Here is a 25,200-nt window from a genome sequence, read left to right as displayed (position 1 = left end):
CATTGTAACGTTAAAAAAACACACGAGAAGAGTTGTAGAACATTTAAACTCATTTTTAAATTCATTCCACCAGTGCTTACGCCATTAATTAACAAATGTTCTTATCCTCATAGTCATAGTTTAATTGGGGCTTCACTGAACTTTTCAGCCGCCACCACCCCACCCACACACACAAATAGATAAATCCATGAACGTACAACTGCTTACATTGAACAGGAGTGTCTGAATACAAATAATACAAATTAAAAGACTTGAAAGTGATTGTGGCAAACCTTTGCTGCAACTTCAGCACTTATCTCCTCTTGTGTCTCTGCAAGACGTTTCTTGGCAAGGTCGGTCCTTCTGTCACAGTCAGCGATGAATGACTGCAGATGTTCTGCTGCCTGCAAAACATGACAACATTCACAACTTGTAACAACCAAAACCAGAATCAACTACGTGAAAACTGACATAGCACAAATCATTGAAGTTAACATGGTTAACAACTTACATCTAGCTCAAAAAAGAATTCCTTCTGTTTGGACGCAATTTCATAGTCCGCCCGGAGGGCCAGGTCATGGACCTTCTCACATTCTCCCAAGTCCATCCTCTGAAAAAAAAACAAAAAAAAAAAACAATTATAAATGCAATTATACAATTATATATTAACAATTATACACACTCACACTCTTTGATGCATGTTTGTATAGACATCATGGCTGTGAATTTTGACATGTGGGGTACCATTCGAAAGCTTATAGACCCCTTTACAGTTTGTAAACAAGTATGACGTCATTTAGCGTGCACACCGCTGCCTCAAAATCGTCCATGCTCCGTTCACTTGTACAGAGACTCGACAGGTGTTTTTTTCCGAAATAAGATAACGGATGCTCGGGCTAACCTCAGATATGCAGTGGGCACCACGGACACGGGTATTCCTGGCGATGTCATCAGTCCAGTCAGTAGTTTAATGTCTTGTAACAACAAACATCTCCTATGCTTCTGGAACAGCCTCTTCCCTCTCAAAATAGCATAACAAGTGTACTTTTCGGAATCTCTATATTTTTAATCAACGTACACACGACACTTCAGAACGGCAGTTTTTCTCTCTTTAGTGTCTGCACCGTCACCCAGTATTAAATACAGAATCACCAATCCCGATTTTACCCATGCCTGCAGTTCTCCTAGTGGCCGCTGTCGAGATACGGCTCTAAGCGCTGCAGCCCGTTCTTTCTGAATGGAGTCTGCACTCTCCCTAGAGTGCAGTACCACCCAGAAAAGTGGAGTCTCTCGTAATATCCTTCCATTATCTCTGGTGTGTTTGAGTCGACGATGCGCACGCATTCATGACCACGTCGACTCTGAACGGCCTATATTCTCCTCTTTCCAATGGTATGTAAGACATTCAGTTGTCATGTACAGTTCGACAACAATGACACATAGAAGCAGGAATGCTTTTAGGTTTACATCCTGAAGAAGACAAAGACTCTGAGAAAATTTCACGGTAGATTTGTTTCCTTTCCCTTTTCCAAGTTGAATGTGTAGTACCAATGAAGATTTGCAAGCATAGGCCTATGCCTATGCTCTGTAGGTCCATGTCGTTTTGGCATGCTAAATGGAGATTTATGTTAAACTTTATGGTTAATTCCTGAGACTTCATTTCAATCCTCCTGTAAATTCTGTTCATTTCTAAGGCCAAAATATTCACTGGCATGGTCCAATTGCTGTCTTTGTGGTGGAATAGTGCTGTTAGTGAAGCTGTAGAGTATTTTAATTAAATTATTTTAAATTAATTAATTAGCTTTTTGGCTTCTCTTTCAATAAAGTAGGCATATGTAGTAGGGCTGTAACGATATTTTATCGAACCGAGAAATCGTGATACACAGAGTCACGATACTGTATCGTGATACAAGCAGGCCGTATCGTGATACACCCTTTTAACGTTTCGATACCCATCAGCCCAGAAAGCAACCACACGATATGAAGTGATAGTGCTTCCAAGCATCATCATTATTAATAGAAACTTTTAAAAATGATTAGTAGCCTCTTGTAACCTATTGTACCTAATATAAACTATCATAATTTTTATTCATAAAGTTCATAATGTTGGCAAATTTGAAATCGTGGGGTGTATCGAACCGTAGGTAATGAATCGTGAGTTGAGTGTATCGTTACAGCCCTAATATGTAGTTTCGAGGATGTTAGGATTTTAGGAGTGTGTTGACCATTTGGTTGGAGTTGTGTTCAAGGCATTTTTGTGATAGCTTGGGCTTATTTGGTGATAGTTTTGTGCAGCTGTGATGAGTTCAGCAAAGTCAGCCAAAGTTACAAAACATGAGCTTGAAGGAACTGAAGAGAAACTGTAATTTTTGAAAGAAATTTGAAATGACATCCGAAATGCAAGCGGTAAACGTAGGCCTATTGCTTGACATGAATTGTGACCAGGGCTCTAAATTAACAGTTTTCATCACCAGCCAAAATGGCTAGTATGTTGATCTTACTAGCCAAACACACACTCATTAATGAGTCAATTTTGGTATTTTCCACCAGCCAAACTGGCTGGTATTAAATATGGAGCCCTGATTGTGACCAATAGCCTAAATGCTTGACATAATTTCAGACATTAAATTTCAGGGTGCAGGGTTTCACTTTAACCCATTTTAGCCTAAGCCCTTTTTGGGAAAAGGTGCCCTCTCGCTATTAAAACCTAAATATCTCAGCCTCCGAAGCACATCAAAACATGAAATAAGTTGCATTTAAAAGCTAGAACCTTCCTTTTGCACTACAATGTGTTCATGCTGCTCTAACATACACACATTTTTTTTTTTATAAAACAGCTCAAATGTCAAGAACCTGAATGCAGCATATATGCTTCCAGGCTAAAATGGGTTATGGGATTCACTGACAGTGTATCACAGTGTGTGTGTGTGTGTGTGTGTGTCTATCCTAGTGTTTTATCATTTTCCCTTAGCATAGGAGCATGCCCCCCTGAAATACAATTCGCCAACCCTTTGAAAACGGCGAGTGTTGAAGTTGTGTCCTCTACGCCGATGATGGGTCTACTACCATGCCGAAATAGCGGACCGACAGCTGGGGACATGCTGTCAAAAACTGCCGTGGTGCGCCGCTTATATTGCTTTGCAAAGAAAATAAGTATGTTCGGTAATTATGTACAAAACTACCTCATAATTGTACTATTTCATGTATCTGGTTGATTGTTGTTGATCAGGTATTGTACCTAGGGTTCCATTCGTTCATGAAAAATTATTTTGCTAACTGGTTGAAGCTGTTTGGCAGGATGACGGCAGAGATGCTGCATGTGGGTATCAGTTTCCACACATTTTTACCACTTTTGTGACTCTAAGTTGATAATAATACCAGAGCCGTATATAAAGACAGTCTGGCCTACTCGAATCATGGACGCCATTTTCGCTCCCCACGGCGAGGATTCTACAGTGTAACTATGGGCAGCATACCGTCAAAATCGCTGGATTTAAAATACAAACAAGGCTTCATAGACCATCAAACTTGGGTTGTAGTATTATCAAGATCCAAACATATGAAAACAAACGTTAACAAGTTCGTTCGTATAGAAGGGGTTTGCTTAAAAGAGGGTTTTGTCAGCATAGTTTTGATGTGCTCAGCAGTGCATTCAACCGTTTCCGTGTTGTTGTTGCCTAGGTAGGGCCAACGTCAAAGTAGATATTTAAGTAATGTACAGAAATAATATTCACAACAATGGTCAAGTTCATGTACAGGGACCCTGGTGTTACTTGCGCCAAAGTTTCACGTTGTGTCGAGATTTAGTAGTTTAAAAATAACGATGTGCTCAGCAGTGCATAATCGCGATTGCAGACAGTAGAATTGTAGGATGAGTCTGGATGCTCGTAGGTTGAGTCTGGATATTCATAGTATGAGACGGGACGTGAGTTTAAATCGCAGGGGGAAAGGACCTTATTAGCGCGACAGAAATAATAACTTGGTGGGCAAAGTTCTGTTCACAGTATAGCATAGTTACAGGTGGCAATTAAGATTTGACAAGCTAATTTCAAGTTATGACAGAAACCTAACTTCATTCGTTTTCAAAGTGCGGACAGGAGTTTTTGAGAGCATGTCATCATCATGACCATTTCTTTCAAAAGTAATTGTTAACAAAAGTCGAAGGGGGGGGAAATACATTTACCGCACACAACACAGAGAAATCTGCTGCTTTCCGGTTATTAATTCTGACCTTTATATTCCATACAGGGGAGTTTATATCTGTGTATGTCCCAAATCCTCTGTTTCTGTCACGAGTTAAACGATGCTGTTTGTTTCTCCTGACCCGGCCCTGCACTACAGCCATATGCACAACAGTTTGTCATAATAATTATGTAATAATATTATAGTGAAGCGTTATTTTTTATATTTGATAAGGCCACACCAATTTAATTTGTTGGTTCTCGGATTTTTTCAGGAAAAAGTTGAAGCGAGAGGGCGAAAAAAAAAAAAAAAAAAAAATTGTTGTGTGGTAATGCCACGGATGTAATAAGGGGACTGTTATGTTATACCACCTGTATATCAGCCTCACATGGACCTCCAAAGGAAGGTGCAAGACAGGCAAACACCTGGACACGGAGAAGGACAGTGTAGAAGGGAATTAAGGCAGCCAAATAGACCAGGCACAAAATTAGCTCATAGGGCAATTATTATATTAATCTGGTTTGAATAAACTGAGATGATTCAACAGTCTGAAACCGCAGTCTTCATTGAACAAGACAGCAAATACAGCATTGTGACCATATCAATGGAATTACAAGCTATACAAGTACAACTTTAGAATGTTAGACCACTTACAACAGTGACCAACAAGCACAAGTCCCAAAATCAATAAAATAAAAGACCAAAAATAATGTAATCTCACTCTTCTTTGAGTACAGAATGTGCACAAAATACTACTAGTAACAGAAAAAGTTACAGTAATTAAATTTTAACAAAACAAACAGTCCAATCTGATTCAGATTCTTGACTTTTTCTTGGCACTTCAGGGCTCCAGACTAACTTTTTGCACTGGTTGCACTGGTGCCTACATTTTTTTTTAGGTGCACCAGCACAAAATGTAGGTGCACCCAAATGTTTTCACCACCCCATACACACACGCACCTCAGCTTTAAAAAATAATAATTAAAATAATAACAATAGCAATAATAATAGCAACAACAACAATAATAATAATAATAATAATAATTATTATTATTATTATATTATTGTTGCTATATTTTAAAAGACCATAGCATGTGCTATGTGCTATAGACTAGTCTTCCAAATGTGCTCTTTATAAAAGACATGACAGTAGGCTACCTAACTAACACATCTTGACTACAAGCAGTTTGGCTGGTAGAAAAGACCAAATTAGTAGCCTTTTAGGCAGTATGTGTTTGACTAGTAAGATCAACATACCAGCCTTTTCTGCAATAAGGCTACGCACACAGCACAAGTACAGAGTTACAATATGAAGATAGATGGATGGATGGATGGATGGATGGATGGATGGATGGATGGATTTTTTTTAACAAACCCTGCTAAAAATGTCATAATTTTTAAAATCATTAGGCACAAATAGCCTAGCCTATGTTTACAGTGGAATCTGAGGTGAATTGGGTTTTGTCTATTTCCCCGTTTTTGAGCGCTCTCCCTCTGCATAATGAGTGTGGTTTCTTAGCAAGCGCTACGAACAGACACGACAGCACTAGTGCGCTCGCTCGCTCAGTCTCTCTCTCTCTCTCCATCTCTCTCGCTCGTGCTGTCTCGAGGTGCATGAACGATGCCTTGCCCTAGTCGCTATCTAAAAACTCTCACAGAAGTCCCGACAGACTAGCGCGTCACCTGTTGTTTGGCCAGCTCTGCACCCGTCTGCGTTTTTGTGTGGCAATGTTTAATATCCGCTCAAGCCATTTAGTTTTTCCCCGTGATTGTGACTCTCTCGTGTTTAAAATATCCTCAAGTCATTTTGCTGTTTTTACCGTGATAGTAACTCTCTCCTCCGTTGCAAAACTCGCCTGGTTGAGAACACAAAACTCGCTGGCACATGTGAACTCGGATAGTTGAGCGAAGTCTAACATTCTATTCTGAAACGTCGGGCTGCCTGTGAACGAGGAAGGGGGAGAAATTAAGCTACGGGTAACCAGGGGGGTTGCTTCCTCCAAGCGGGACCATAGTTGTTGTTTTACTTTTTAAAACTGCTATCCCACTCCACTAATTCCACTAAGAGCCATACTGTGTTTCACCGCTGCTACTACCCACAGGGGCTTCAACTTGCCATTGCATGTTTGTCTGTAAAACCATTTGAATGTAACGCGTTTCCTGATTCGCTAGTCGTAATCGGCTTGTTGAAAGGAGTGGTTTTATTGGTTCTCTAAGTCACATGACCTCCAACTACTAAACAGACACCTCTCCGTTCATGAAAACATGCAGTCTTCGGGTTTTTTTAAGCGATTTCATTTTTTGGGGTATTGAAACCGTTTTTTTTTTTTTTTTTCATTTTGATACAAAATACAAGCGGCGAATCCGAGAACCAACAAATTAAATTGGTGTGGCCTAATGCTCATTAATGGGAGCGTGGGGAACGAAAAGGGCGCCCATTAAACATGTGACCAGCCCAGAACCAATCAAAATAGTGGGATAGCTCGAACGTTCGAACCCATAGTTGGCCAGACTCTCTTTATACGGCTCTGAATAATACGCAATACATTTTCAAAACACGTGTCATTTGCCTTCAATTAGCTCAAGAAATACTCTGATGAAAAAAAATGTGAATGAACATGATAGTTAATGCCCAGTACAAAAATGTCAATTTCCCAAAATTGCCCAAAACGGAGATACACCGTTTTGCAAATAAAGCCTTCAAATGTCTAGGTAGAACCACCCCTGTCAAGTTGTGTATGTGGTGTCTGCTGTCAATACAACTCACAGTGCCAGAGAGTATGTCGTGAGGACATGAATTCAGCAGGTGACTCTTGCAGACCCTCTCATCAGTAAACTTTATTCTCTGGCGCATGCTGTCCCCTGAAACAGAGAGGGCGAGAGAGAAAAAACAACGACCACTTATTTGACTGACAGGTTTCAGAATTACACTCATGGGCATCTGCAAAATACACTATTTTACCTGGATACGGTTCATGTGTTTCATGTAAATTCCACTAACAGCTGCTCTAACGGTTGAGGCTCATGTCATGTTATGTGACTTCAACTGCTTTTACTGTTGACATATAATAGTTGAGAAGCTCTATTCACATCACGTTTTAAATACTTGAGTCAGTGACATTTTAAATGTCAAAAACTGAAATGGAAAATCTATGAGTCCAGAGTGTAACAGTACCAGTGCGACAACACAAGTTTAGCCAGGTTGGATTTCACAGTGGTTGCTTTCTTATTGCTTAAACTAGCTGGAGGGGTAGGCTACCACACAAACTACAACTTTGTTATCTTTTTTGGAGCCACTGGCCAAGTTTGCTGGCTTGGGCAATGGCAGCTCAATGTAGATAGCGTTGGTTAGCTTGGCTACCTTGTAGCGTAACCTCGGAAAGCTACACACGTTCGTATGAAAGCTAACTGCTAGTGTTAGCTGACATGGCATCATGTGTATGTCCACTAGCACTAGGGGCTATGTATAAACAGCAAATGGTTGAACTCACCATCTCTTCCAGTGCCCATTAGTTGGTCGAGCATCGCCCGCATCTGCGCTTGAGCCGACATTTTTGCTTCTGTCGTGTTCTCCTCGATGACAGAACACGCGCCAAACGCTGTGGCGACAGACTGATTAACGACACCAAGCTAGCTCGCTAGCGTAGGCCTCGAATACCCTCGAAGCTAGCTGGCTAGCAGACGAAAGTTTGAAATCGCAATGTAGCTAACGTTATACTTCAGCCAACGATGGAATCCACGACGAACATGACTTCACAAACTATAATGCTGACACTCTTATCGATAACGGCTCCTCCAGTTATCCTTCATCACGAAAACGCGCCTTCCTTTAATTTACTCTGGCTAATGATTTCTGCTAGTCTGTGAACAAGCTCCGTGCTGGTTTCGCTTGAGTTTTGCCTCAGTTGTGCTAGCCAGCGAACTGTCTTAGGACTTGTGAGGAAGACTTGTTTCTGTGTGCGATTATATATGAGATATAGTATAGGGTTCGAATAGTTATTCCGCACACATGGGGGAATAAATTAGTTTTCAACAGTTTGGTGTTAGTCCATCCAGGTTGCTCTGTCGAGGCTCGCCGCTACCCCCTCGGACAACAGCACGTTCCCTCCGCCGAACGCATTTGAGGAAGCGCCGCTGATAGTGACTCAATGACCAGTGACGTCACTGCACAACATGGTCAAACAAATATTTCTTTTGGTAGAACTAGTTCTAGTCGAGCAGATTAAAGCCATATTTCAGCAGAATCGTCCACTGTGGTATAAAGGCATGACACTTGGCACAGATACTCTCTAAGGGTCACATTTTGGGGGGGGAAAAGCGCTGGCAGAAATTCTCTAAGCTATGAGATAGGCGTCTCTCATTGGCTCCCATATAGCCCCGTTGGCGAACGCAGCCAAGTAAAAGATGAATGGGAGCCTATTGGGCTAAATGGCTCAGCAGGGATTTGTGACGGTTCTGTTCTCTGGTTTGTAAAGGTGTGTGCACATTCTGTACCTTATCATGGAAGTTGTATTAGAAGTGAAGTTAAAGGTTCCTGACATGGCTTTGTTCTCCCAAAGACGTGTTAGTTTTGTCCTGCAACACGCTAGCATTCGGCTAATACCTGCTGGCTGAGGAATCTCTGCGACTATTCACGACCAGAGCTGACGAGAGACGTACTCTGACTGATCCTAGCAGAGACATCTACGGTCACACACCTCAAAACCCCCCACCGCCGTCCAACATGTTAATTGAAGGTGCCCAAATTCTTAAGGATGAGCGCAGTCATTTCCTTTACCCCATGTACACATGCCGCTTTTCCACCACCTTAAATGCAATAAATAACAGGTGTCCGCAACAATCCTAACATAACTTTAAACACATCGACATCTGAAGTCAGACTTAAAACTACAAAACAAATGGCGTAGTGCCGTAAAGTCGATTGTCACGTGTTATGTCATTGCTATAGTTGAAATAAGGGTCATTTTCACGAATCTAACACTTGACAAGATGCAAACGTGCCGGCAAATGCTTTCACTTACTCATATCTATCGAACGCGACTTCATTGTTTCCAGGGAAAAAAATCACACGGGCAGATAGTTCTATGAGAAGCGTACAGCCCCATTGGCACCCATTCATTATTTACTTGGCTGGATGATATAGCTGCAGTGCCACTCCTGGCCACACCAGCCAGTGGTCGTTCTTGTACAAGATTCCATTTTCTTTGGCGCTGGCCACTCAAAAATTCAATATGGCTGCCATTTTTCAAGATGGCCACCACTGATAGGCCTATAAAATGGTTAGGCCTAGTGTAAAAACAATTTACTTTGATATAAAAGCATAGATGAAGCCGAATTATACCGAGGTAAATGGTTCTTACACTAATCATTTAGTAGCAATGGTCATCTTGAAAAATGGCAACCATATTGAATTTTTGTATGTCCAGCACTTTTTTCCTGAAAAGTGACCCATTGAGAGTATTTGAGCCAAGAATCATGTTTTTACGCCAAAGTGGCATTTAAACTGTTCATTGGAAGCAATGGCGGCCATCTTGATAAGTGGACACCATATTGAATTTTAGGATGGCCAGCACTTTAAAAAAAAATTGATTCAGCCAAATGTCATATTTTGGAGATAGACCGGAGTGTGTAGCTAAATATCTAATAGGCCTATAAACTGATTTTAAAATATAGGCCTATTTCATCGACTCGGATTTCAGTACACGCAACAACCGTCATTTCCGTTAAGTGCGTCAAACAGAACGTGAATTGGTCCTGCACTTCACCCTCAAATTTTGCCGTTACAGTGAGGGTGGAAAGTGCAGTGCATCACAGTACACAGTGTGGAGAATGGAACAGGCTCCTGGTCTTCGATTAATGTGTAACTTCATATTCTCAGAGTTTTAGTCCATTTTTTGACAGAGGTTGGTGTTTTGTCCATTGATTTTGCATTGACTGGTGGGTGGAGGCTGCACTTGCCGTTTTCCAGTGCTGTCGCGAATTGCTGTGTCACCTCTAGTCTAATGTTCTACCTCTATGGTTTTTACACTAACAATGGGTGCATCCCAATATGCGACCTTGCCTCCTCCACTTGTGCTTGTCTCCTCGCCCCGCCTCCTGGCCCCTCCTCCGCGGAGAAAACGATAAAGTTTCCCAGCTGTCAGCCTAGCCACAACAACTTTTGAGGGACTGTTTTTCATTCACCATAACGATTGCAAACGAGAAAAAGACTCTACAATTGAGCTTTTGCAAGATATTGAAATATAATGCTGTTGTCAGTGATGTCATCATGACGAGAAGCGAGTGGAGGAGGCAAGTGGAGGAGGCAAGGTCCCATATTAAGATGCACTCCATGTATGGCGCATTTCCCAATGGTGGGAGATGTTTCATACCTCCTACTTACTAAAATGCATTGGAATGCCTGTTGAAGCGGAATGTTCAAGTCGCGAGCTGGGGCCGCATTGAAATAAACCAACTGCGTCCCATTGAAAATTGTGACGTCAACACAGCAATGCAGCGCACAGTTATAGCAATATTTTATGTTGCACATTACTCAGCAATCATCATTCTGTGGACAAATAGAGTTGAATCGGACAAGTTAATGATTGCAAAACCATCCGTGAACTTTTTTAACGTGTTGTTAGGCCTACGTATATTGGCATTGCATCTTTCAAAGATGATATGCGGCTAAATTAGAGAAAAAAACGTATGGTGTTGTTTATACTTCATTGTTTACATTGCTGACATCTTTGAGAAGTGGATCTGTATTTTGTTCCTGCATGTTTGTAGTTTGTTTGACTAGTTGGAACGCTTTCAAGTATACTTATAGGAGGTAGCTGACTCCTGGGATAGATTCCAATAGACTTCCGTGCTCCCTTGCTCACTTGCGTGCTTGTAACCTCATGATGATGTCATGATGACAGAAAGTTAACTCAATATCTTGCAAAAGTACAATTCTACTATTATTTTCTCATTTGCAATTAGGATGGTGAAGGAAAAACAGTCCCCCAAAAATTGTTGTGGCTAACAGCTGGGAAACGTTATTGTTTTCTCCATGGCGGTGGGGCCAGGAGGCGGGGCGAGGCCACAAGCACAAGTGGAGGATGGGAGTGTGCATACTGGAATGCACCCCTGTTGCATATTGGGAAGCTCCTGCCTCTCCGGAATGCAGCATTAGTAGCGGTGGCGGCCATCTTCAAAAGTGGCTGCCATATTGAACATTTGCATGGCCAGCGCTTTTTTTTTTTTTTTTTTTTCAAAAAGTGACCCCTAGAGAGTTATTCTGCCAAATGTCATGTTTTTATACCAAACTGAAATTATGTCACTAATCTTCTCTACTAGGAGTTGTTTAGAAAGTTTTGGGGAGAGGTCCTCCATTTCCCAATGTCAAGTGTTCTAGCCTTGTTAGTGCGTGAAACACCCAGTGATTGGATACTCCGCGGAGTTCACAGAAGAGTATCCAATCACTGGCCGTTTCACGTACTACCGAGGCTAGAACACTTGACATTGGGAAATAGTGTTTGCCATCTTTCACTGCTTTGAACATTTTGTTCAGTTAGCAGTTCATGCATGTTGTTTCTTGTGTGCGTCCAGAAACACTCTAACTGTGCATCCATCGCACAACAAACCGTGAGGACATGAGGACATCTGTTGGCAACAGTTAAGGTAGCTTAATTCAGCATCTGTGACTTCAACTGCAAGAATCCACTCTCTCTGAAAGGTTCCAGGGCCAAGAAGCCTGCATTTTGTGGAGTTGATGAGTCAGACCTCCGGCACACAGGACCCACTGCTTTTTGATGTGGATGCAGTAAGGAGGACTCCACGGCACAGAACTGACAAGTCGAGGCAAGTCAAGCCAAATCAAATTTATTTGAATAGGACATTGCAAAACAGAAAAGTTGACCAGAAGAGCTGCTCTTTCAAGTGCAAGGAAGGACCAACATTGATATAGTGGGAAGTGACCTATTCAAAGCTGTCTCTTCATATTCAAACAAGTCCAACACTTTCATATTCTTTCGCTGTCTCTTCAAACACTTGTACCCCCTTGACTGACCACGGCTGTATAGCACTGTGTGTGTCAGCATGGAGCATAGAGCAGCGGTCCAGTACAGATACCTCCTCATGCTGCTGAGCATGTGCCTAAGGACTGTGCAACCACAGCAAGAGGTGCTTCTTCCAGAGACCATCCGGCTGGAAGGCGACATCATCCTGGGGGGTCTCTTCCCGGTGCATGCTCGTGGCGAGACGGATTCAGGGTCGGCGTGCGGTGAGCTGAGGAAGGACAAGGGCATCCAACGTCTCGAGGCCATGCTGTATGCCATTGACCGGGTCAACAACGACCCAGAGCTACTACCCAACGTCACGCTGGGTGCTGTCATTCTGGACACGTGCTCGTGGGACACCTATGCCGTGAAGCAGTCACTGACCTTCTTGGAGGCACTAATTGAGACTCCTCGAGACGTGCGCTGCCCCAGTGGCGATAGGCCAATCTTCACCAAGCAGGACAAGATTGTCGGAGTGATAGGCGCCGCCGCCAGCTCCGAGTCCATCACGGTGGCCAATCTCCTGCGGGTCTTTGAGATCCCTCAGATCAGCTATGCGTCCACGGCTCCTGAGCTGAGTGATGATGGGCGGTACGAGTTCTTCTCGCGCGTGGTGCCGTCCGACGCCTTCCAGGCCCGGGCCATGCTGGACATTGCGGTGGCGCTGGGCTGGAAAAACGTCTCCACGCTGGCATCGGAAGGCTCGTACGGGGAGAGTGGCGTGGAAGCCTTCCTGCAGCTCTCACGCGAGTCAGGTGTGGTGCACGTGGCCCAGTCCCAGCAGATCCCTAGGGAGCCCACACCTGGGGAGTTTGACAGGCTTGTCTCCCGCCTTCTAGAGACCCCCAGCGCACGTGCAGTCATCGTGTTTGCCAATGTGGATGATATCAGGCGTGTCCTGGAAGCTGCAAAGCGCAGCCACCTGACGGATCACTTCCTGTGGCTGGGCTCTGACAGCTGGGGGGCCAAAATGTCCCCTGTGCTCAACCAGGAGGACGTGGCCCACGGAGCCATCACCATCCTGCCCAAGAGGGCATCCATCTCTGCATTTGACAGGTACTTCATAAGCCGCTCTTCGCAGAACAATAGGCGGAATGTTTGGTTTACTGAATTCTGGGAGAAAAACTTTGACTGCAAGTTTGATATAGTCGGGTATAGTAAACGGAAGGGTATTGATAGTCTAAGGAAATGCACAGGATTGGAGAAAACCGGCAGGGACTCTTCCTATGAGCAGGAGGGGAAGGTCCAGTTTGTGATTGACGCGGTGTACGCCATGGCACACGCCCTCCACAATATGCAGCAGGACTTGTGCGGCGGATTGCCACACCTGTGCTCACGGATGGACCCCGTTGATGGCAAGACACTCCTCAGCTACATCCGGGCGGTAAACTTCAGTGGAAGTGCCAGTACCCCTGTGAAGTTCAGCAAGAACGGAGATGCTCCTGGACGCTACGAGATCTTCCAGTACCAGTCATCTGACACCTCAAAGGGGGAATACAAAGTTGTTGGGCGTTACGCTGACAAATTGTATTTGGATGTCAGCAAGATTGTCTAGCGTTTATACATTATTTCGTTGCTGCTTTTATTCATTATTAACTTATTTTATTAATTATTAACTTATTAATGTATAACTCACTATTTTCTTTTTAAAAAAATGGCCCTGTCGTGGCTCAAACGGTAGGACACTGCATTGCTACACGGGGTCAGGGTTCAATTCCGGCCTGAGGTCATTTTCCAATCCTCCCCCATCTTTCTCTCCCACTTACTTCCTGTCACCATCTCAGACTGTCCTATCTAATAAAGGCATAATAGACCCTAATAAATACATTAAAAAAAACCATTTCAACATTACAGTAAAGTTGGTCATATACTCATTGAGACTGACCAACAGTACTGACTTATTTTCCAATGAATGAAGAACATATATAAAAAAAATATATCAAAAAGTGGACATACAAGGTTTCTGCTGGACAGCGATGATTTGAGGGAGTCTGTGCATGTGGCCTCGCTGTCAAGTTTCCCCACTGTCAGTCAGCCTAGCCACAACAATTTTTGAGGGACTATTCTTCATTCACCATTCTGTTTGCAAATGAGGACATGACATTAAAATTGAGCTTTTGCAAGATATTGAAAGACAATGCTGTTGTCGGTGATCATCACAAGGCCACGAGGAGGCAGGGAGGATGGGAGTCCGCTTATTTAGCATAGGTCAATAATTTCTGGCTTTCTCTCTAGTTCACTGGGGTAACACGTGTAGAAAGAGGAACTTGAACAGCAACACTGTTGGTGACAATGGCTTTTTATCACATTTACACTTAGTACAAAATAGATAAAAATTGAGTAGCATTGTAGTCTGTAGACATTGTAGTCTATTATCTTGTGTCTTTGAGTTTACTTGTGCCTATCATATTTTTGTTTTTGTTTTGTCCTCAGTACCAGAATGTTTTGTTATATTTTATATATATTTTTTTAATATCATTAATCATTATTACTTCTAATCATCATTTTTAAACTTAGCATTGATTCCTGTTCAGGGACTATGGATGATGATTAGCCTTGAGGTTATAATCTGGTTCAATTGTATGTGCACTGTCCCTGTCAAATAAACTAGAAATTAAACTAAATTAGAAAAAAAGTCTTTTCAGTCGGACAAGTATTTTTTATTGTTCATTTTATGTTAATTTTTGTTCTGCTTAAGTCCACATTCATAATACAAATGGCTAGTCTCCAATCTTAGAATTATGTGCATTTGTAGGCTACACTGTCTTCAAAGCCTGCCCTGGTAGGCCTCTGGTTTTGTATTTTAGATAGGCCCAAGGCAATAAAATATGACTTCAACATTATACTGTACTATATACATTGATTTCATGTTAATGAGGTAATGAGGGAATAGAGCTACTTAAATTGTTTATATAACAAAGCATTGAGTAAACAGTTCCAATGTTAAGGATCGCAGTTCAACATCCAAAACCAGGTTGAATGGAGGAGTATTCTTTGAAATGAGCCAGAAGATTGACAATAGACAAATTTGATCATGCAGTTTAAAGCAGGGGTGGGGAACCTTTGACTCGAGGGCCGTTACGGCCCTTGAGGCCGCTTTATGAGGCCGATATAACTGAAATATTATGCAGCTTCACATGAAATATGACAGTGTTTCTCAACCTTTTTTTAGGCGAGGTACCTTTTCAATTCACGAAAAATTTCAAGGCACCCCAAACCAACAAGCTGTAACATGGCATCGCATCCGATACCACAAAAGCTTAGAAAAGTAAGACATTTGGAGAGACGTCACACGACCTACGTTCAAAGTTGCAGCTGACTGGGGCGACCTTTATTTACTTTATTGTACGCAAATGGCAGATGAAAGATTCCACTGACTAGCATTAACTTATCAATTTAGACAAATATGTATTATATGAAATAATTTATTAATCAGCCACGTTTCCGCGGCACCCCTGAGGGGGGCCCGCGGCACCCCAGGGTGCCCCGGCACCCCTGTTGAGAAACACTGAAATATGACATAATTTGTAAAGAAATCTTAGAAATTACATTTGCAATACAATTCAGTTATATTCAGGGGGCCTACAGTAGGTGGGGTCTGTTTTAAAGGTGGCTGCTTTCAAATTCTGGTTTGTGTTCATAGTACGGCCCTCGGAGGACTTTTACGGCCCTTGGAGGAATTTAAAGTGCCCCTCCAAATGAAAAAGGTTCTCCATCTCTGGTAGTGTCCAAGTATCCCAACCATCATAAAAAGCTAGGCTATTATGTTTTGAGGACCACATAATAATTTACAAAGGCAACTGAGCAAGGGATATTACAAGTTATTATACATTTTGAACTAAGAGCAGGGTCCTCCCCCTCAACATTCGAGAAGCTTGTGAAGACTCTTCTCTTCCAAAAGAGCTCCCCTACATATTAACGAAAAAAACCCTGTTATGTAGGCCTAATGTAATATATTCAGGGCTCTAAATCAACACCTGCCAACCAGCTGGTGAAAATTCAGTTTGACTGGTTAAAAAAACCTTTGACCCATTGGTGAGTGTGTGTTTGTAAGATTCATATCTACTAGCCATTTTGGCTGGTGATGGAAAAAAGTTCACTTCGAATCCTGAATGTAATGTAGTGCACTAGGCCTACTGTCGAATATTTTTTCTGCACACTAGAGCTAGGCCCTTAGATAGTGCACGTGCACACATCCGCTCAGCAGGTGGCAGTAATAAGCACAATCACAAGCTGGTCCACCGCCGAAATAACAAGAAGGAGGGAAAGACGAAGAAGAAGAGAAGGGAAAGCATGGCGTCTGGCAGTGCAATGAGCAAGGTCTCCTGCGGGAGAGATTTAGATTGTGTACCAGAAGTAACCGACACTGTAGCTGCTGTGGCAAAATATGGATTTGACTTCCTATGTATGCCTATCTTCCATCCTCGGTTCAAAAGGGAATCGGAACTGGAACCGGTAAAGTCCCGACCAGGGGCTAAAACCCGCTCGGACCTGCTGCTGAGTGCAAGAGAATGGAATACACTAACTGTCGGGAAGTTGTCGCCGTGGATAGATGTGGACTCGGAATTGACAACAGTGCGCAACAACTCCGAACAAGCTATGGTTCAGGAGCTGAATTACTGTGCCTACCTAAGCCTGCCAGCCTTTATGATACCCCTGACGACACCTCACTTCGCCAACATGGCCCGCGTTCTGCTCAGCCACATTCAAACAGGACACCATTTGACTACGTTTTGGATCCGGGTGCCACTGATGGATCCGGAAGACATGCTGGATGATATCGTCGAGAATGCGCCCTCATCCTCGAACAGCGATGAAGAGAAAACCTGGCACTGGTGGAACTCCTTCAGAACGCTCTGCGACTACAACAAGCGGGTATGTTTAGCCATTGAAATCGTGTCTGATGTACCGTCTGATGCTGTCATTGAAAAATGGCTTGGAGAGCCGATCAAAGCTGCCATTCTGCCCACCAGCATCTTCCTGACCAACAAAAAAGGCTTTCCGGTACTCTCCAAGGCCCACCAGCGTGTCATTGTGCGCCTGTTCAAGCTGGACGTGCAGTTCATATTCACGGGCACTAGTCAGCACAGTGAGAGAGACTTCCGTGTGTACCTCCAATACCTGGAGTACCTCAACCAGAGCCGGCCGGCTCCCAACTCCTATGACATGTTCTCCAAAGGCTATGAAGATTACCTTCAGTCACCACTACAGCCACTGATGGACAACCTGGAGGCACAGACCTATGAGGTGTTTGAGAAGGACCCTGTGAAGTATTCACAGTATCAGGACGCCGTGTTCAAGTGCCTGCTGGACAGAGTGCCGGAAGAGGAGAAGGACACCAACGTGCAGGTGCTGATGGTGCTTGGAGCCGGCCGAGGCCCCCTGGTCAACGCCTCCCTGAAGGCAGCCAAGCAGGCCAACAGGAAGCTGCGCGTGTACGCCGTGGAGAAGAACACCAGCGCCGTCATCACGCTGGAGAACGTGGTGTTTGAGGAGTGGGGCGACCAAGTGACTGTGGTGTCGTGTGACATGCGGGAGTGGAAGGCCCCGGAGAAAGCCGACATCATCGTGAGCGAGCTGCTGGGGTCATTTGGGGACAACGAGCTGTCCCCCGAGTGCCTGGACGGGGCCCAGCACCTGCTGAAAGAGGGCGGCGTGAGCATCCCCTGCTCCTACACCTCCTTCCTGGCCCCGCTGTCCTCCTCCAAGCTCTACAATGAGGTGAGGGCCTGCAGAGAGCGGGACAAGCATCCCGAGTGCCACTTCGAGACGCCCTACGTGGTCCGGCTCCACAACTTCCAGCAGATGGCCCCCGCCCTGCCGTGCTTCACGTTTGTGCACCCGACCGACAACACCAACAACAACAGGTACATCTGCCTGCGGTTCAACGCCGCCAGCAGCACGGTGATCCACGGCTTCGCCGGCTACTTCGAGGCCACGCTGTACAAGGATGTGATGCTGAGCATCAGGCCCGAGACCCATTCCACGGGGATGTTCTCCTGGTTCCCCATCCTGTTCCCGCTGAAGCAGCCGCTGCCCGTGGAGCGCGGCGAGCATGTGAGCGTGCGCTTCTGGCGGTGCAACAACGGGAGGAAGGTGTGGTATGAGTGGGCAGTCACCGAGCCCTTCTGTTCTCCCATCCACAACCCAGCAGGCCGCTCCTACACCATCGGCCTGTGAGGAGGAGGAGGAGTGCAAACACACACACACATGCACACACCACGCTCTGTCTCATCACAGAAGCACTTAACAAACATGTTGTTCAGTAGTTTAGTTTTGAAAAGGTGAATGAATTTCCCCTTTAAAATATGTTTCTGTGCTGGGCCTACTCACACCTACAGAGCACTGGCCAGTGCTGTAAGTGAATAGCTAACACTGAGATTTCATGGTTGTTGTTTTTCTTTTGTTTGTTATTTTTGTATTTCAATGAAGGCCATAAAGAAAACTGTAAGTTGTTTGTAGGCACAGCGAGACAAGTTGTAAGACCAGTGAGAAGAGGCCTAGGTTTTGTTTTTACTTTTCTTCCCACGTGTGACCAAGTTCGTAGTGTAGATGGCAGTGACGCACTTGTCCATATTTTGAGTCCAGTCAGGACTTGCAGTAGCCTTACGTTTCTGAGGCAGTCACTGTCTGTGTTTTGTGTGTTGTTACTTGTCATCCGTGTGTTGTTCTGGGGTGTTACGTGTGAATAGGGAGATGTCAAAGTCAAACCCAAGCCAGCGGAGTCTCCTGCCTTGCCAAGGCATGCATTCCATACTCTGATGTCGCGCAGGACTTGTCAATGCCACCACAAACACAGCAACTCGGACATTGTGATTTCCCGTGTCACAGGAGGGCAGTCGACGGGAGGAGAGAAGTAAAAGGAGGGGAAGAGGGAAAAAAACATGGACTGATTTAGTCTTTTTGCTCTTTTATATTTTTTGTTTGCCACGAAACTACAATTTCAACTGACAATGTATGCGTAAATAAAGTTAACATTACAAAGAGGTCTTTGATTTGAGGCTTATGATTGCATTCTCGTATTTCAGCTGTTGCACCCGGCTGTGAAAGGGTGTTATTGAAAAAGTGCATTCTCTGTGTAGAAACTTGTTGGCCATTTTATGGTGCATAGGTGTATAATATAGTTAGTATTAATGTAAAAAAAACACACACACAAGCCAAGATGGGTAACGTGACAAACGTAAAATATGTCAGCAGAGTCGGCCATGTTTTACTTTTTAGGCAGTACAAATTCAAGTTCTCAATAAATAAAACAACAACAAAAGAAACAGACATGTCATATTACAAGAATTTACATTACAACAAGAAGTGGGGAGTTACTAAGAATGTACCGGTATGCCTTTCATGTTGGCTAAAATTAGGGCTATGCCATGGTGACACAATGGTAATAACACAAATAAGTTAGTAAAAAATAAATAAAAATAAGGCACACTAACAGTTCTACAATTAAGAAGTCTGGCATTAATGAGCTTGTGATGTACTCTGCCCTACAAAAGTCAATTGCAGTAACTTCAACAACGCTGAAAATGAGGGAAAAAAGGCCTTCAAAGCCTTGGTTTTAGGTTGGATATTGTAGTTACTGCCACTTTGGCATAGCGATATCTCTAAAATGGGGCATTTTTGGAGTATAAGGTTTTGTCACAAGATATAGAAGGTGTGTTGACCATTTTCAGTCTAAACTCAATTTTGACAAAAAAAAATGTACACTATTCTATACTTTGCCTTTGTATGGCAGTACTGGTCAGGGCTTTTGACTAAAGAGTGGCAAGGTGTCATTACTGATCAATAGGGAAACGTGTGGGTAAGGGCCGGGGAGTGATAAAACTTGAAGACACCTTTTGACATACGGGGCAGTGCCGTGGTCAGCTGGCAGATAGGGTAACAGACCTGTGACCAGGAGGTCTCAGGTTCTCAGTCCACCAACTGAGGTGCGGTAAGCAGAGAACCAGGACTACACAATGGAAATGCACATGTGCAGGTTTTTTTTTTCAATTGCAACTTTATGTGCTGAAATGTGCTGTTTAATCACAATGAACATGGGACAAATGATTGATGAATTGGCTAAGGAATTATTTTCTAGGCAGGGTTACTGTAGAGTCTGGTACTGTAAAAAAGAATACAGTAACTTTCACTGGCATATTTTTGCTTGAAACCATTGCATTTGCTGGTGTTGCTGGAAGTAGGCCTTTCTCCCTGTCTTGAATTTCTACTCCAGTCCGTTAAGTGGCGATAATGCACCGTGCAATGACTTGTATTGAAACCGGAAATACACCTATGACGTAGACTCCATGTGCGGAAATCATCAAGCAACAGAAAACACACGTGTGAGCAGACTGGGTTAACATGTTTTTGTAGGAAGGCAAGTACCTAAAACGATATTTGTACGCCAGCGTTAACATCATAAATATGTCTGCCAGCGAGGCGCAGGATGACATGCACCATGAAGGGGAACTGGACGACACTCCTCCCGTGGTAACACGGACACGAAGTGGTCGTCGCGTTCGTACTCCTGCTGCTCTTCTCGACTCAGAAGTGACCACTGTGGCGAAAAGACCGATGCGTCGGAGAGGGTCGGTGATTCAAGAAGTGCCTGTCATCTCAGATACGTTCAACATGTGTGAGTCTGAAATTGTGAAGCTTACTTCAGAAGTTGAAACGCCAGAGACTGTCCCAGAACAGGAGGCACCTGGACCGGTTGCAGACACCCCCATGGATGTCACCACTGTTGATGTGACTGTGAGGTCAGATGTCGCTCACGAGAAGGAAAACTTAATTGATTCCAGTACACCCCTCGAGACATGCCCGCATCCTAATGGGGGGCCCAAGAAAAGAACCACTTCAGAGTCCAGTGTGCAACTTGCAGTACCATTTGGAAAACCGAAGTCAGGGCGCGTGTGGAAGGACCGCAAGACGCAGAGATTCTCAGCCCTGGTGAGGGACAAGCCTCTACGCACATCATGGGAGAAGAAGATGGAGGCCAGACGGGAGAAGGAACTGGTCAAGAAATACCAGCTACAGCTGAAGGAGGAGAAGAACAGAGAGAAGCAGGAGAAGAGGCAAAGAAGAGAGGAGAACCTGAAGCGAAGGGCTGAGAATGAGCGGAAGGCAGAGATTGTGCAGGTCATACACAACACAGCAAAGATCAAGAGGATGAAGAAGAAGCAACTGAGGAAAATAGAGAAGCGGGACACTTTACCCATGATTCAAAAGTCAAAATAAGGTGACAGCTAACTGTCAAGGAGGACACAAAGACCAGACCATGCAATGTCCCTTTACACATTGTGTGCACTGACAGTTTTGTTTGTGATGGATATGCGTATTTGAATGACTGAAGGCAGCATGTACTGTTAGCTTCCAGTATCCAGTCTTGGAAAATAAATAGGAAACTGAGAGCGTGTTAAATGTCCCTTCATTCAAATGTCAAAATGTTTTCTGATCACTGTCTGCCATAGAAAGTTGTGGAGGATGCCTGTTTTTTTGACCTGAGATTCTTCAGTAAACAAACATGAAACAAAATCTGACTCAAGGCCATGCTTTACAGGGTTTTTGTTGTTATTGTTGGGCTACAGCAGGATGGCAGGCTGCTGAAGCAGGACCATGATAGGGGTTTCAGTTTATCTTGGGAATTCTCTTTTAGGCAACATTGCCAACTTACTGTATTATTGTTAAAATTCAATCAAAATATGTGTTGCAAGTCAGAGGCTCAGTCCCCTCAGAGAAATGTGGGAAAAAAGATGGTGGGTGCTGTATGGTTCAAGGTACTCATTTGTCCAAAGTTAGTTGAAAAATAAAATAAAAATGTTTCTTCACCAAGGCACTCCAAGATGTGTAGTTACAAAGTCTATTTTGATGACATGTCCACAAAGAACTTTTTGCCCATGTGTAGTTATTAGGCCTGCTTCATGCCCTGAAGAAGGCCCAATCCCTATGCGTAGCCAACTTTCAAAAATCCCTATGGACGTGTCATGATAAAGACATTTTAGCTATTCTTTTTGGAGTGCCTTGTTGAAGAAGGTTTTTTTCTTATCAACTTTGTTCAATCAACATACTTTATCTATTGCAAGACCTTCAGCAAATGTGCAAAAACTATGTGATCTATATTCAATAATATGTTAGAATACATTTGACTGATTTGATTAAAATGTTTTTATTTACACATGCATATTACGTTTGTGAAAAGTAGCTTAATTGATCAGAACTGAAATAAATGGAAATTAGTTCACTGCAGGCCTATAATGGTTGACAACACCACTGAAAAGAAGAAGGCTATACATAATCAAGGCATATGGTTGCGCCTCAATGAACAAAGTTTTCAAAATGAACGTCTTAAATGTTGCACATATCCATATTCAGAGTAGAGTGAGCACAGTAACAGAGGCCATCATTTTCAACTTATTGACGGTTGTAGGCTATATTGCCAGGAACCTTTATGGTCATGTATTAGTAGTGGGACAGTGGAGTGGGTGGTACCCATGTCTACATTGGCCATGTCAAACATTAAATATTGTTAGTGTTTCTCCATTCCACTCCATCTGAGCAACATGTCTTACGGTTACCTTGTAGTGCAGCTCTTGATTTAAGAGCTTCACATTTATTTCTCATCTTACATGTATCCCACACAAAGGAATAGAAAAAAAATGAAATGACTTGCATAGCTATAGTTCTGTTTACATTTATTTTTATTATTTATAACTTGTATAACTCAATAGCCTCCATAGACTCACTTTTGTAGTCACTGATTCACAAAACTGAACTGGTGGTGCAAATGTAAATGCCTTTTATTGAACAAATGCAACTAGGTCGTTTTGGGGTAAGGCAATGTTTAATAGAATGTGCATAAGCAATATTGCCTACATTCAGGTACAGTACAGGCCAAAAGTATGGACTCACCTTCTCATTCATGCATTCTCTTTATTTTCGTGGATTTTCATTGTGTATTTTCATGCAGGGCATCAAAACTGTGCTTGAACACATGGAGAATTACGTGCTTACCAAAAAATATAATTCTAACTGTTGTCCAACAGCAATGTCAGCTGTCTATCCACCTGACGTAAACACGGCACAACTGATGGCCCCACACGTTTCAATAAGCTTATTTTTGTTTATTTTCACATAAAACTGCCCAGTCAGTCATGTCAATCCTAATTGAACATTAAAGTCCTCTAATAACTAACTAGAATTGTAGAACTAGAATTTTGAGACCTAAAACCGAGTTTTAAACACTTGCCAGTAGCCTACAAGCATTACATTTTTCGTGATCTGATATTGAGTCACAGCCAGTTACTTGGAGAGGTCAAACCTGTGTTGGAGGGAATCTGTGGCAGGGTGATTTACTTTTACTTTTTTTGTCATTGTTTCACCTAGATAACCAGCTATGCTGACAAAGTGACTCATTATCAGATCAAGAAAATCTCTCTTGTATTGCTTGTATCCATTAAAATGGACTTTTTACTTGAAAATGGACAGAAAAATAAGCTTGTTGAAACATGTCAGGCCCTCAGTTTTGGTATGTTGACGTCACTGTTTGACGTCACTGGCATTTTTTATATTTTTTAAATCATTGTTTTTATTTTTATATATACAGTGCCCTCTATAATTATTGGCACCCCTGGTTGAGATGTGTTAAAAGCCTTAAAATAAATTCAGTGTTTATTGCAGAAGAATACTGTCACACTGAAAATTTTAGGAAAATGTAGCCTTCAACTCAAATGAATTGTAGGAAATAAAAAAAATCCCTGACTAAAAAATAATTATTTTTCATTAAATCACCTGTTCCACAATTATTGGCACCCTTAACAATTCGCAGGAAATAAATATAATTGAAGCATTTCTGTCATTTCTACAGTAGTTTACAAAGTTTACCAGAGTATGTAGGAACATTTAATTAGTAATTCATCACTTCCTGTTTCCCTGGGGTATAAATATGACGTGACACCGAGGCCATTTCTCTTATCCACTCTTAAACATGGGAAAGACAAAGGAACACAGCATACAAGTGAGGCAGATGTGCGTCGACCTTCACAGGTCAGGCAGAGGCTACAAGAAGATTGCCACTCAACTGCAGCTGCCCATATCTACTGTGAGAGGAATAATTAAGAAGTTCAAAACAACTGGAACAGTGGTAAACAAGCCTGGACGAGGACCCAAGTTTATTTTGCCACCACGCACAGTGAGGAGGATGGTAAGAGAAATCAAAATATCTCCAAAGCTCACTGTTACAGAATTACAGCAAATGGTAGCATCCTGGGGTCACAAAGTCTCCAAATCAACCATCAGGCGCTGTCTACACGCCAACAAGCTGTTTGGGAGGCATGCACGGAGAAAACCTTTCCTCACCCACAATCATAAACGTAAACGTCTGGAGTTCGCCCAGCGGTATTGGGGCTTCAACTGGGACCGTGTGCTTTGGTCAGATGAGACCAAGATTGAGCTTTTTGGCAACAAACACTCTAAGTGGGTCTGGCGTGCCACGAAAGATGCGCATGCTGAAAAGCACCTCATACCCACTGTGAAGTATGGGGGTGGGTCAGTGATGCTGTGGGGCTGTTTCGCTTCCAAAGGCCCTGGGAAGCTTGTTAGGGTGCATGGCATCATGAATGCTTTGAAATACCAGGACATTTTAAATCAAAATCTGTTGCCCTCTGCCAAAAAGCTGAAGATGGGTCGTCACTGGGTCTTTTAGCAAGACAATGACCCTAAACATACGGCCAAATCTACACAGAAATGGTTAACCAGACACAAAATCAAGCTCCTCCCATGGCCATCTCAGTCCCCAGACCTCAACCCCATTGAGAACCTGTGGGGTGAGCTGAAGAGGAGAGTACAGAGGAGAGGACCCAGGTCTCTGGATGATTTAGAGAGATTCTGCAAAGAGGAATGGCTGAAGATCCCTCTTTCTGTCTTTTCCCATCTTGTGAAACATTATAGGAGAAGATTAGGTGCTGTTTTGTTGGCAAAAGGGGGTTGTACAAAATATTAAAAACAGGGGTGCTAATAATTGTGACACACATTATTTGAT

General features: G+C 43.2%; 4 protein-coding genes across 4 annotated transcripts in view; 3 read left to right on the top strand and 1 right to left on the bottom strand.

Moving 5' to 3' along the window:
• Positions 1-8,278, bottom strand: part of zgc:158803 (LUC7 domain-containing protein) — a 28,193-nt gene extending 19,915 nt beyond the window's left edge. The window contains exons 1-4 of the mRNA XM_063223846.1: positions 7,653-8,278; positions 6,929-7,023; positions 491-589; positions 273-383 (exon numbers count right to left, since the gene is read on the bottom strand). Of these exons, the coding sequence (XP_063079916.1) occupies positions 273-383; positions 491-589; positions 6,929-7,023; positions 7,653-7,713 (366 nt within the window). The 5' untranslated portion in view covers positions 7,714-8,278. The remainder of the gene's footprint in view (positions 1-272; positions 384-490; positions 590-6,928; positions 7,024-7,652) is intronic.
• Positions 8,279-11,700: 3,422 nt separating this feature from the next.
• On the top strand, positions 11,701-14,989 carry LOC134469738 (metabotropic glutamate receptor 8-like). Its single transcript, XM_063223845.1, has one exon. The coding sequence runs from the start codon at positions 12,223-12,225 to the stop codon at positions 13,735-13,737; it is 1,515 nt and encodes a 504-aa protein (XP_063079915.1). The 5' UTR covers positions 11,701-12,222; the 3' UTR covers positions 13,738-14,989.
• A 1,454-nt stretch (positions 14,990-16,443) lies between these two features.
• prmt5 (protein arginine methyltransferase 5) lies at positions 16,444-19,168 on the top strand. The gene has a single exon (XM_063223844.1). The coding sequence runs from the start codon at positions 16,476-16,478 to the stop codon at positions 18,360-18,362; it is 1,887 nt and encodes a 628-aa protein (XP_063079914.1). The 5' UTR covers positions 16,444-16,475; the 3' UTR covers positions 18,363-19,168.
• Positions 19,169-20,382: 1,214 nt separating this feature from the next.
• Positions 20,383-21,809, top strand: ccdc86 (coiled-coil domain containing 86). The gene has a single exon (XM_063223843.1). It carries the CDS (start codon positions 20,589-20,591, stop codon positions 21,399-21,401), a length of 813 nt encoding a protein of 270 aa, XP_063079913.1. The 5' UTR covers positions 20,383-20,588; the 3' UTR covers positions 21,402-21,809.
• Positions 21,810-25,200: the final 3,391 nt, after the last annotated feature.

The sequence above is a fragment of the Engraulis encrasicolus genome, chromosome 2, assembly GCF_034702125.1.
Source record: "Engraulis encrasicolus isolate BLACKSEA-1 chromosome 2, IST_EnEncr_1.0, whole genome shotgun sequence".
Classification (NCBI taxonomy): Eukaryota; Metazoa; Chordata; class Actinopteri; order Clupeiformes; family Engraulidae; genus Engraulis; species Engraulis encrasicolus.
This window is presented reverse-complemented; position numbering and strand designations above follow the sequence as displayed.